The 11,645-nt window shown below is 32.2% G+C and overlaps 3 protein-coding genes across 3 annotated transcripts; 1 reads left to right on the forward strand and 2 right to left on the reverse strand.

The window, feature by feature from the left end:
* Positions 1–229: 229 nt before the first annotated feature.
* LOC106657147 (merlin) lies at positions 230–3,479 on the forward strand. Its single transcript, XM_014378498.2, has 10 exons — positions 230–974; positions 1,056–1,125; positions 1,221–1,350; positions 1,438–1,643; positions 1,707–1,934; positions 2,010–2,219; positions 2,316–2,422; positions 2,482–2,611; positions 2,691–3,026; positions 3,102–3,479. The coding sequence occupies exons 1-10, from the start codon at positions 952–954 to the stop codon at positions 3,477–3,479; spliced, it is 1,818 nt and encodes a 605-aa protein (XP_014233984.1). The 5' UTR covers positions 230–951.
* On the reverse strand, positions 3,404–5,884 carry LOC106657149 (peroxisome assembly protein 12). Its single transcript, XM_014378502.2, has 5 exons — positions 5,644–5,884; positions 5,476–5,584; positions 5,227–5,402; positions 4,787–5,155; positions 3,404–4,718 (listed from the first exon to the last, which is right to left on the reverse strand). Exons 1-5 carry the CDS (start codon positions 5,761–5,763, stop codon positions 4,518–4,520), a joined length of 975 nt encoding a protein of 324 aa, XP_014233988.1. The 5' UTR covers positions 5,764–5,884; the 3' UTR covers positions 3,404–4,517.
* A 1,830-nt stretch (positions 5,885–7,714) lies between these two features.
* Positions 7,715–11,432, reverse strand: LOC106650209. The gene is made up of 10 exons (XM_014368124.2): positions 11,093–11,432; positions 10,798–11,019; positions 10,209–10,705; positions 9,951–10,125; positions 9,534–9,869; positions 9,260–9,465; positions 8,945–9,179; positions 8,637–8,876; positions 8,325–8,564; positions 7,715–8,243 (listed from the first exon to the last, which is right to left on the reverse strand). The coding sequence occupies exons 1-10, from the start codon at positions 11,207–11,209 to the stop codon at positions 8,025–8,027; spliced, it is 2,487 nt and encodes an 828-aa protein (XP_014223610.1). The 5' UTR covers positions 11,210–11,432; the 3' UTR covers positions 7,715–8,024.
* Positions 11,433–11,645: the final 213 nt, after the last annotated feature.

Raw genomic sequence — 11,645 nt, forward strand, 5'->3', positions numbered from 1 at the left:
GCTCGTCTATTTAGTCTCGTGCGCATTGTACCAAAAGCCAATTCAATTCCGACCAAGTTTATATTTACATCCCCGAGCAACTCTTGTCTATTTTTACATCATCGTATTATGAATTGTAGGCACGCGTGTGTATCAATAATAATACGCGAGTTCTCTTCGCTGCTGCACGACCTCGAGAGATCGATCGAATCATCAGGTGATTAATTTTGATAAGTGTACGAAATACTCGAAATTTTTTTTATAACGTCTGTTTTCGAAAAAAAAAAGAGAGAAACAAAAATTTGGCGTCGCAACCTACTTCGATATCGAATATCAGCCGCGCGAGTCGCGCATTCTTTGGAAACAAAAAATTTGTTTGCTCATTATTTTAATAACGATTTCGATCGATTGAATCGCGAGATCTCTCGCGCGCGCGGGGAACTCCGGGAACACGCAAATTTGATCAATAAGCTGTAGCTTTCGAAACATCGAGTTCTTTTTTATCGTTGAAGTAAAAAAAGTGCCGAATCCGCGCGATCCACATGCAGGGCTTGCAAAACCGCCCACGAAAACGTAAGCGCGTGTGTGAGCGAGTCTGTGTTGTGATCTCTCTCGTCTCATAATACGCGCGAGAGAGCGCGAAATGTGCCGTCGTCGTGCTGCGAAGGATCAACAAGTATAATAGTCAGTCTACTGTAAGCATATATAGCATTAGAGAGAGGCGTGCGGCGGTGTATGTGCGTTGTGCTCGCGGGTGCAGTAGTGTTTTTTGGCATTAATTAAAAGCTCGATTCGCGTTTTACGAGTTTGTGTGCTGTGCGACTTTATTATTAGAATCTCGCGGTTGCAACTCGAGAGAGCAAGAGAATCGCGATAATACATAATGTACTGCTCGAGGAGATAGCCCCCACATTTCGTCGAAGAAAAAATTGCAAAGAAAACATAAATTTTTAATGATTATCGCTCTTTGTTATGGCTTTTAGCTTTCTCATAAGGTAAAGAAAAAACAAGACTTTCGGATAAGAGACTCTTTAATGAAAAGTTATTAACAAAAAAACCATGCCGACTCTCCGCAGGAAAAAGTCGACGAAATCGTTCCCCGTCAAAGTCATCACTCTAGATGCTGAATTGGAATTCAATTTGGAGGTTAGTTATTTCACTGCTACTACTCAGCGCGCTGATTGTTATGACATTTCTCTCGCTTTCGAATTTTGGAATTTTTGTGAATTTTGACTTTTCAGTGGCGGGCTACGGGACGAGATCTGTTTGACTTGGTTTGTCGGACTATCGGTCTCCGGGAAACATGGTATTTCGGCCTTCAGTACCAAGATTCCAAAGGCTTCATGTCATGGCTAAAGTTAGACAAGAAAGGTAGCTTACTTGTTATTTTATTTTTGTGCATCGTCCTTTTATCATCTAAATCATTCGACTAATGCTCTTATGCAAAATGATCAACAGTTCACGATCAAGGAATTCCTCAACAGATTCCCACAACCTTCAACTTTCTTGTCAAGTTTTATCCAGAAGATGTATCGGAGGAACTGGTGCAAGAAGTTACCCAGCATCTTTTCTACCTCCAGGTTAAACAAGCCATTTTACGAATGGATATTTACTGTCCACCTGAAGCATCTGTACTACTAGCATCTTACGCTGTGCAGGCAAAGGTAAGTTTACTAATTTCTGATAGCATTTTTGTAAAAACATCTATTACATGTTGTGCCTCCTAGTATGGTGACTACGATGAAACCTCGTATCAACCTGGTTTGCTCGCAAGCGAAGATCTGTTGCCCCAAAGAGTCATTGACCAATACCAAATGACTCCTGAAATGTGGGAAGATCGAATTAAGATCTGGTATGCAGATCATAAGACAATGTCCAGGGATGAAGCAGAGATGGAATATTTGAAAGTTGCACAAGACTTAGATATGTATGGTGTTAATTATTTTGATATAAGTGTGAGTATATAAAATTCTTTAATTTTTGATGTTTTGTAAACAGCACATCAATGTTTTGATTTTTTTCCCATATAGAATAAAAAAGAAACTAATCTTTGGCTGGGCGTGACAGCTTTGGGTTTAAATATCTATGAAAAGGAAAATAAATTGGCACCAAAGACAACTTTTGCTTGGTCAGAGATTAGGCATATAAGTTTTGATGATAAAAAATTTATCATTAAACCAGTTGACAAAACGTCGCCAAATTTTGTCTTCTTTTCACAGAAAGTGCGAATGAATAAACTGGTATGTTTCAAAGAGTAAATTAATCAACTTTTTTCAGAATCAAAATTAAAAATTTCATATTAAGTTTTCTTAATGATCAAATTTTTTTATCCTTAGATATTAGATCTGTGCATTGGAAATCATGATTTATTCATGCGAAGAAGGAAACCTGATTCCATGGAAGTGCAACAAATGAAGGCACAAGCCAAAGAAGAAAGATCAAGGTAATGTATTATTTACAACTTTTCATAAAAATAGATAACGGTAATGTATTTTATTTTAGGCGTCAAATAGAACGTAATAAATTGGCCAGAGAAAAACAGTTGAGAGAAGCTGCTGAGAGAGAAAAAGCCGCTATGGAGCAAAGATTAATGCAGTACCAAGAAGAAATTCGGCTTGCAAACGAGGCTCTTGTAAAGTTTCTTTTTCTAATGAACAACATTTTTTGTGCTTTTTGTTTATAATCTACTGACCATTAATGTCTATTTCCAGAGACGATCTGAAGAAACGGCAGATTTACTTGCTGAAAAAAGCCGAGTCGCAGAGGAAGAAGCTATGCTTTTAAGTCAAAAAGCTAATGAAGCTGAGCAGGAAATTACGAGGATAAGATTGAACAATATGAAAACGGAAGAAGAAAAAGTTCACTTAGAACAAAAAACGAGAGATGCTGTACGTCTTACGGAGATGTTGGTGCAAGAATCGGAAAAGAGAGCGATAGAAGAAAAAAAATTGAAGGATGAACTTCTTAAAGCGCGAGTTGCTGAGAAGGAGGCTAAGGAAAAGCTGTTGGAATTTTTAAGTAGAAACGCATATACTACGACAATCACGGTAGGTAAAGTAGTGGTTTTGGCAGATCTTACGGAAAGATCTTTTCGGGGTAATAATGAGATTTTCAATCTACAGCCGGTTCCAAATCTTTTCCCTTCGACCCAAGTTCTTCCATCCGACTTACAAGCCGATTTACAAACGTTACAATTGGACTCGGAGCAACTATCTCCAGACGTAAATTGTTATGATCTCATTGCCGACGGGGATGTTGATCAGCTCTCATTAGAAATAGAAAAAGAACGTGTAGATTATTATGAAAAAAGCAAACACTTGCAGGAACAGTTACGAGATTTGAGATCGGAAATAGAGGTGCTTAAAGTTGGTGAAAAACAATGTGAATTGGATCAACTGCATGAGGAACAAGTTCGATTAGGAGAAAATAAGTATAGTACTTTGAAGAAAGTAAAATCGGGTTCTACAAAAGCTAGAGTAGCCTTTTTTGAAGAATTGTAATTGTACAAAAAAAAATTAACTGCAAAATTGGGCCGATATCGGGTGAAAATTTAAAGCATGGACTGAAATTGTATTTTAATTCACATTTTTTTTTAAATTGAATATAAATACAAAGTGATCTGTTTTTACTTAAATTTATTACTCAATATCAGCCCAAGAAAAGAATAAGTATATTGCTATTTTTCCGTTATACGATAAAAAAAGTAATACAATAATATTCCAAAAAATGTCTAAATATGTATTATAATTGTATTATCTGCATATCATTCGTTGTTAAATTATGCATGATTTAGGCTGTGGTATGTGATTTTGATGCACATGATTCGCACACAAAAAACAACCACAAACTATAATTAACAGACCATTGTTATGCTATTTAGAATTCTAAGATATTTTGTACTAACTACCAGCTTTTATACGTTTAATTTTGGAAATCTTACAAAGTGTAAGATATTGTGTGTTACGCGATCGTTAGTCATGATAAAAATTCTTGTTGGTTACATTAGGTTTTATATTATATGTAAACTTTATAATGATAGTTTGTTATATTAGGACCAATAGTTTTTTGACGAAACAAGTTTTTTTTGTGCCTTTTTAAATTACAATTGTTGAATAGGTGAGAGGATGAACGAATGGTAAGACTTTGTAACAAATAATAGTAACGTTGTGTCGTTCTATATTTACATATCAATTTTGACAATATATTTTGTTATATTTTTGAGAGAATGATTGAGATTTTTGTACGAATGCAACAAACAGATTTTACAGTCTTTGTTAAGACAAAATGCAATTGAAAAAAGTGCCTTATATCATGCCTTGTAATTATTATTTACTTCAGTCAATTTTATTGAATAAACCTTTCAAGTTATGTACAGTATGTATACAATTTTTATATATATTGCTTTTTTTCTTAATTTTTGTACAAAAATTTCCTACACCTTTAATAACTTTTCTCTATCACAATATCACAATATTTATAAACAAAAAACCTGTGTTAAACTCATCTTTTTAAAGAAAATAAGTATAAAACCTAACAACTCACTCTTGTAAGTAAAGTCTAACAAGCTGGTCTTCTTTTGCTGGATAACCAGTAACAGGACATTTTTTGTTTTTTCTCAATTCTGTTATAATACACGAGTAACAGTAAATAAAGCCAGAAGTAGCTAAAACAGTATGAATTCGTGGTGATCTATAACAAATTGGACATATTCCTTTATATCTCTTGGCATATTCAGGTATCTGAAACATTTTTCAGGTTTAAAAATGGTCATCAATGAAAATGAGGTGTATATCAATTGATACTAAACCTGTGGAGGTGGTGGAACTGGCAAAGCCATCAGGCTCAAGTTGTAATAGTGTTCTTGATTCCACCATTGTAAAAATTGCAGGAAAAAAGCACCAACTTCGATGGAACGAACAATAGACAGCCTAACAAAATCCATACCATCGCTTGTGCTGAAATTTCCTTGTGGTAGCTTTTTTAATAAATCAATCAAACCAATGTCTTCGCGGTCATCACCATAAGTTAACGATATGGAGAGTAACCTCAAGGAAATGGTTGGAAATTTTGAGCGATTTGATAAGTACAATAGATACTGGTAAAAAGTAGCCAATTCTTTCAAAGAGCAAAGTATTCTATAGGCTTTGTACAAATAATATACTAAACTCTTTTGATTCTGAAATTTATAATAAATTCATTTATGATTGATCTGAAGAAGAACTCTGTATAATTTTCTTCTCTACCAACCTGAACTAAATTATTATTCTCATTTGCCCAGTTATCAATTTTCTTTTGCAAATAAGGAAAAATAACTAGAATAATGAGAGAGGTGTTCAATCGTTTTTTATCGAGATTCAATTGAACATTGGAATCCTTCAACACAATCCTTTTTAAACCATAGAACGTTTCTGAAAAGGATGCAGCTGAAATTGCAATTTATCATCACTTTAATCCGGTTATCATCGGTAAGTGCGAAAAAATACGAAAAGTACTCACAGTAATTTTTCAAATAATAATTTTGCAAAGCTGCAATGAAAATGAGATGTATCTCATCCGACCATTTGTACACCCAGGAGTATTTGTCAGGATTGGCAGACGCTATAAACTGTATAAAAAATCATAGCATCACCGTCCAAGCATTGTTGCAAAAGTTATTAATTTTACCGTAATCAGCTTCCTCGCCGCAGGTTCCAGAGTCGCAGCGAGGGACTTGTGCGCTGCGATTTCAAAAATCGAAGGTTTGGCGAACAGAGTTCCGGTCAAGTGGGCACCTCGTTCGGCCATGACTATCGATGTGTTTTATATTTTATGTTTTATTTATTTTTTTGTATGTGTCAATTATTCCGCGAGCGACGATCGCTGATCGTCATTCTGACATCCGAGCGTAATCTCGAGTTTTGATAATCAAAACATCGGCTGCTATTTTATTCACGACAGTGCACTGCAAAGTGCAAACAAACCCGTGTGCAGTCTACAGTGGCGAAGCCTCGTGGAAAAAATTAACATTACACTATGGCGCCTAAAATATGAAGATACTCGTTGAACTTGTCAAATTGTTATAAAAATTACTCAATTAACTATTTTTTATTTACTGTTGAGAGATATAACGCTTTGTAATTATAAATCCAGTGTAAATTAATAAATGACTAATAAATAAATAATGCGTGTTTTAGCCTAAGTAGAAGAAAAAAAATATCAAAAATCACTCGATTAATGAAAGCTTATGTCTGTTGATTTCAACTCAAAAAGTTGATTTTACTCAAAAAGTTTAATTTTTGAGTAAAAGCTTGACGTATTTTCAATGACTCTAGCATGCGATTATCTTATGTACTTGAGTTTGATCTTGAAATAAATTTTAAAACGACTTTTAGTAAACGTTATGAAATGCATGTTTAAGTATAATAGTTCATCGCATGTCGCGTAAAAGTTAAAACAAATGTTCTAAAAATATTTCTTATTGGTAATTATATCTTTTGAAAATTTATTTTGATATTCTATCAAAATGATGACACTTTATAGATAAGCAACATTTTACAATCGAGTTATCAGTTAACCCATTAAGTCCCAAGAGGACGTTTTTTAACACTTAATTCAGCCACTGTATTTTTGGTGTAAATGGGGTCAAAAAAATATGCGAGTAACTAATTCTAATGTAACATTAAATGCTCTTTCAGAATCTGATCTCAGATTTTTGAAAAAGTGATCAGGTCAAAAGTTACACTTGATTTTACCCAAAAAAACATGATTTTTAAAAAAAATTTTTTTTTTTCGAATTTCCAAATGAAAACCATTAAAAATCTTAGGGGTTTCGTGCAAATATCGCGTCCTCGATACCTAAACTAAAAGTTAGTAGGGTTTAGATTGAAGAAAATAAAGTTAAGAAATACACTTTTTTCTCAAGTCCTTCGTTTTTGAGTAAAAATTCTATAAGTTTTCATTCAATTTTGCGAGTTTCGACCGCCATTTTTTGTGTTTAAACATTAATTTTTTCAATCGGTACTCCGCTAACTTTCAGTTTAGATATCGAGGACGCGATATTTGCACGAAACTCTTGAGATTTCAAATGGTTTCGATTTGGAAATTCGAAAAATAAAAAAATTTTTTTTTCAAAATCACGTTTTTTTTTATGAAATCAAGTTTAACTTTTGACCTAATCATTTTTTCAAAAATTTGAGATCAGATTCTGAAAGGGCATTAAATTTTACATTAGAATTTGTTACTCGCATATTTTTTGACCCCGTTTTTACCAAAAATACAGTGGACGAATAAAGGGTTGAAAAAACGTCCTCTTGGGACTTAATGGGTTAATGTATATTTTAAAACATAGGCATATATAAATATGTACATATATATATCTGCCAAGATATACATATCTGACTATATATAAATATATAGGAAATTACAAAATTTACCAAGATCTCCAAGTATGGAATAAATAGTAATTAACTGTTATGCTTCACATTCATGTTGGGAAAAAAGTGAATGAAATCCACCAGTTGTCTTGAAAATAGCACAATATTTAAGCAGAGAATGTCTTGCTGGATCAAGATTAACGATTCATCATTTATTTTAAAAATCTCTAACGATTTTTTCTATATAGATTTTTAGAAAATTTTCTAAAGACAGTAGACATTGATAAACCTGTAAGGAAAATTCTCATTAATTATTCTGAATGAAATGTAGAAGTTGCTTATTGCTACCAAAAAGAGACTGAAAAAACTATTTTTCTTATAAATTTTTATAATGTCTAGAATTGAAAGAAATATAAACGTTTTTCGCCTTACAATGAGAGGTTCAGTTAGATTCAATTTATTGTAAATTAATGTGCCTAGATGGATAATGATGTAATCAAATAAATGGATTTATATTGAAATGTTGAAAAATAGGTTTAACCTTTATATATATTATATATATAAAGAAATCTTATATTTATGTAATATCGATGTTTTGTAAAAATACTTGTTTACTTTCAACGCATAAAAACGATTCACAATATCTTTGCAATTTTATATTTGTTCTATAATTTAGATAAAGTCTTATATATACTATAAATCATCTTTTTTCTTTGCAGTCAACTCAAATATCATATCACGCATACGGCTCAAATTATGCAGTTCGGATTGCAATTTCTGCACAGATTCTTCTTTTTCTGCGATTGTCATTTGATAACTATGGCATTGTTGAACTTGAGCTTTAATTTCTTGATTTAAAGCTGCAATGTCGTTTTGATTTGATAAAATTTCTCTGTTTTTTTCTTCTATGACCTAAATAATATTTTTGATAATAAATAAAAAATAATACCTATTTCATATTCTTCAAAAACTTTAACTACAATAAAACTGTACCTGGTCTTTTCGACTCAAACTTTCTTGTAATTTTTGTAGTAATTTAGTAAGCTCTTGATTTTTAGATGTAGCTTGCTTGAGTTGATTTTTCATTTTTTCAACAGTAGACTCCAAATCATTAGTTTTGGCAATTAATATTGGTATCTCTTCATTTTTACTTTCTAATTCTTTTATATGTGCACTGAAGCGGCTAATTTGGTGATCTTTCTCCACTACGATTTTCTTCAAACTACAAATCTCCTGTTGAATATTATATATTTTAAAATGTGTGTGTCATTTGATAGAATATATTATGTTGTGAGAATTTTTAACCTGATTTTGGGTGGAATGAGTTTTCTTGGTATTTTCTTCTGTTTCTATGATTTTTTTCATCAAGGCAGCTTTCTCTATCTGTGAACCTTCTAAACATTGTTGTGTATTGAATAAAAGTTGATGCAATTGGCTAGATTGAGCAATGACTTGTGCTAATCTGTGTTGCAATCTTGTAGCATGATTAGTTGAAGCTTCTAAACTGGATTGCATGGACCTTTCAGCGTGCTTCATAGCAGCCATCTATTGAATATAGAAATTAAATTTTTATCAAATAGTACAGAAAAAATTGAATGAAATTGAATAAAAACCTTATACTCATAAAGCTCCATTATAGAAGATGTCATAATATCTGATAATTTATTATTTTCAAAAGCTTCTCGAAGTCTATCTAAAAATGCATCAAGCCTTCCTTCTTGGACCATTGTAATTAATGGTAAAGAATCATGATTGTTTATCAAACTTTCTGGTATTTTTGTGACATTTTTTTCTCGAACTAACATTAATGGTTCTAATTCAGACATACAACGTGCAACTGCTGATATACTAAACATGAAAATCATGAAAAACGTAATTTAAAAATGCTAATGTTATATTTAAAAATAAAAATGTTAATATTTCAATACCATTCTTGAGGGAATCCAACTGTTGATGTTAGTTGTAAAACTTTTTGTTTTACTTCACTGTCTCCACTAAACAATGCAACAGCCATTATTATCTGCATTTGTTTTTTCTGTAATAACTCTGTATATAATGTTAACCAATGAGTATTGTTAATTGCTAAATCTGCTATAAATGCTAAAGCATGAATATGAAAATCAGTTGATGTATCCTGCAAAAATTATATTTTTTAAATTAACTAATTTTTTTAACTAAAATAAACAGGCACTAGTAACTTACATTGAACAAATCTGTAGGCTTATCAAGGAGTTGGGTATCATTGTTGTACTCTAATACTGATTTCAATAAAAACCTAACTTTTTGTACAGTGAAAATTTCTAAAACTTTTGTTCTTATTGCTGGAGTCTTTACTAATTCTTGTAAAAGCTGCATAAGCTCTGATAAAGTTTTTTCATTATTTGCATAATTCTCATCTGAATCAACTTCCATTTCTTCTTCGTTTATTAACAGATTCAATAATGAAAAGTCCAACTCCTCCAAGACATCAACATTGATTTTGGTTCTTCTTGAATCCACTATGATAGCTTTAATCAAAGCTAAAGCTTTGGAACCAACCTTTTAAATCAAATCAATTAAAATTATTTAAATTTAGTATTTTCTGAATGAATGTATTGAAATAAAAATGATTAAACTTACATTTTTTAAGGATACTTTAGAAATAGCTGCCTTAACTATTACAGGATATAACTCCATCAAATGAGGCACTTTGAGTTTTACCAAAGAAAGAAGGAAATCTATAATAAGCCCAATGCATTCTTGATTAGATACACTTGTTACAGTTTCTATAATATTTTTTACATCTAGATTGTATCTAAAATTAACAAAATCAAACTTTGTGTATTTATCTTGTTAAATAATATGTTATGAAAAATAAAAGTTAACAAAAAAATTTACTTTGAATATGTCAATAAAACTGTTCTAAAACGTTCATTTTGTCTGATATCATCAAAAAAGTCAACAATGTGTCGTAGCAATAGAACATCCTCTGACTTTAATGTAGGTATGATATTAGTAAAAGTAACAGCTGCTACATCCAAAATATACGATTCTAAAATTTCACTGTTGGAATGTTCCAGAATTATAAGCAGCTTGCAACATTGAACTCTGACATTAATATTTTGACCTCGAGTACGTACTACACTTTGCAAAAATGTTTTTGTGTTCACACTTCGCATCAGAGCATATACAGCTGGTAGGTTTTTGTAGCATAAATTAACAAGAACGCCTAATGAGAGTGTAATAACTTCTTCCTCATTGGATTGTGTCACCCAGTTAGATAAAGTTTTAATTAAATATGGTAAGTGAGCCTCTTGCCAAGAAATATTTATACCATAAGTTAAGTCTTGCATTAACTTCAAGGCTCTTATTCTTTTTTCTGAAGTCAAATTGGCCTGCAATATTAAAAAAAAAAGTTTCATTAATCTATGCTTTAAAATTTAATAATCATTGAAAATTTTAATATTAAATGAACTTCTTAAATTACCTCTAACAATTTTGCCAGCAAAGGTGCAAATTTGTAAGTGTGCACAAGGGCAAATCTAGCGTTACTATTTTTACAGGCTGTTTGTAATACGTCAACTAAACTCCAAATTAAACTAGATCTTGATCCTATAGAATTCATTAATTCATGTAGACTGACATAAAAAATAGCAACTATACTGCTTCCTGGTTCAAATATGCTTAGGTCACTTGTTGCACTGATTGCCTGTCCAAAAAGAAAAAAAATTTTAATTCAAAGTTAATTCGTTCTGAAATGTTATTAATGAAAAATAAGTTACAGCAAGATTTCTTTGTATAGCTGCTGCATCTGTTTCATTTTGGTGTTTGGCATATTCAGTTGCAGCTGAAATATATCCTCGCAAGTATTGGAATTTGTCCGATTGTTTGTCACCCATTTTATTTTACATTAAAATCGCTTTTGAAAACTCAATCAGAACAATGCACCAAACTATCTTCAAAAGTGGAACAAATTAAAGCAAAAAATTGTCTCGAAGCAAAGGGTTCACAAAAAAATCCTGCAACAAGGCGAAAAATGTGATCGCGCGCGTTATTCTACGACTACAGACTTGGTTTAGCCGGCCTCAGCAGCGACGTCTGTACTACACTTACTCAGACGTTCAAATTTCAAACAAAACACGTTTCGACAGTTTTAAACGAGCCAATGGCGCGGAGTGCGCGAGCGCCAACTATCTACTTAAACTGGCAAGAACCAAGGATATAAAAAGATGGACGTACTGCAAACAGCTGCATAGACCGCAGACGTGCAGTAGGCGCAAAACAATCGCATACAAATTAGTCAACAAACATGTTCAATTACAGTTGAATTTAATT

The sequence above is a fragment of the Trichogramma pretiosum genome, unplaced genomic scaffold (genome assembly GCF_000599845.2).
Source record: "Trichogramma pretiosum strain Unisexual culture from Peru unplaced genomic scaffold, Tpre_2.0 scaffold7, whole genome shotgun sequence".
Classification (NCBI taxonomy): Eukaryota; Metazoa; Arthropoda; class Insecta; order Hymenoptera; family Trichogrammatidae; genus Trichogramma; species Trichogramma pretiosum.

Excerpts from the sequence above, each read along its gene's own strand:
- LOC106657147 (XM_014378498.2), top strand. The coding sequence starts at position 952 with ATGGCTTTTAGCTTTCTCATAAG. Across the intron at positions 1,351-1,437 it reads GCTAAAGTTAGACAAGAAAG|TTCACGATCAAGGAATTCCT; the intron begins GTAGCTTACTTG and ends AATGATCAACAG. Across the intron at positions 2,612-2,690 it reads GGCTTGCAAACGAGGCTCTT|AGACGATCTGAAGAAACGGC; the intron begins GTAAAGTTTCTT and ends GTCTATTTCCAG.
- LOC106657149 (XM_014378502.2), bottom strand. The coding sequence starts at position 5,763 with ATGGCCGAACGAGGTGCCCACTTGACCGGAACTCTGTTCGCCAAACCT. Across the intron at positions 5,403-5,475 it reads TTATTATTTGAAAAATTACT|CTGCATCCTTTTCAGAAACG; the intron begins GTGAGTACTTTT and ends TTGCAATTTCAG. Across the intron at positions 5,156-5,226 it reads AGAATAATAATTTAGTTCAG|AATCAAAAGAGTTTAGTATA; the intron begins GTTGGTAGAGAA and ends TATAAATTTCAG.
- LOC106650209 (XM_014368124.2), bottom strand. The coding sequence starts at position 11,209 with ATGGGTGACAAACAATCGGACAAATTCCAATACTTGCGAGGATATATT. Across the intron at positions 10,126-10,208 it reads GTTTTATTGACATATTCAAA|ATACAATCTAGATGTAAAAA; the intron begins GTAAATTTTTTT and ends TGTTAATTTTAG. Across the intron at positions 8,565-8,636 it reads CTCATTCCACCCAAAATCAG|GAGATTTGTAGTTTGAAGAA; the intron begins GTTAAAAATTCT and ends AATATTCAACAG.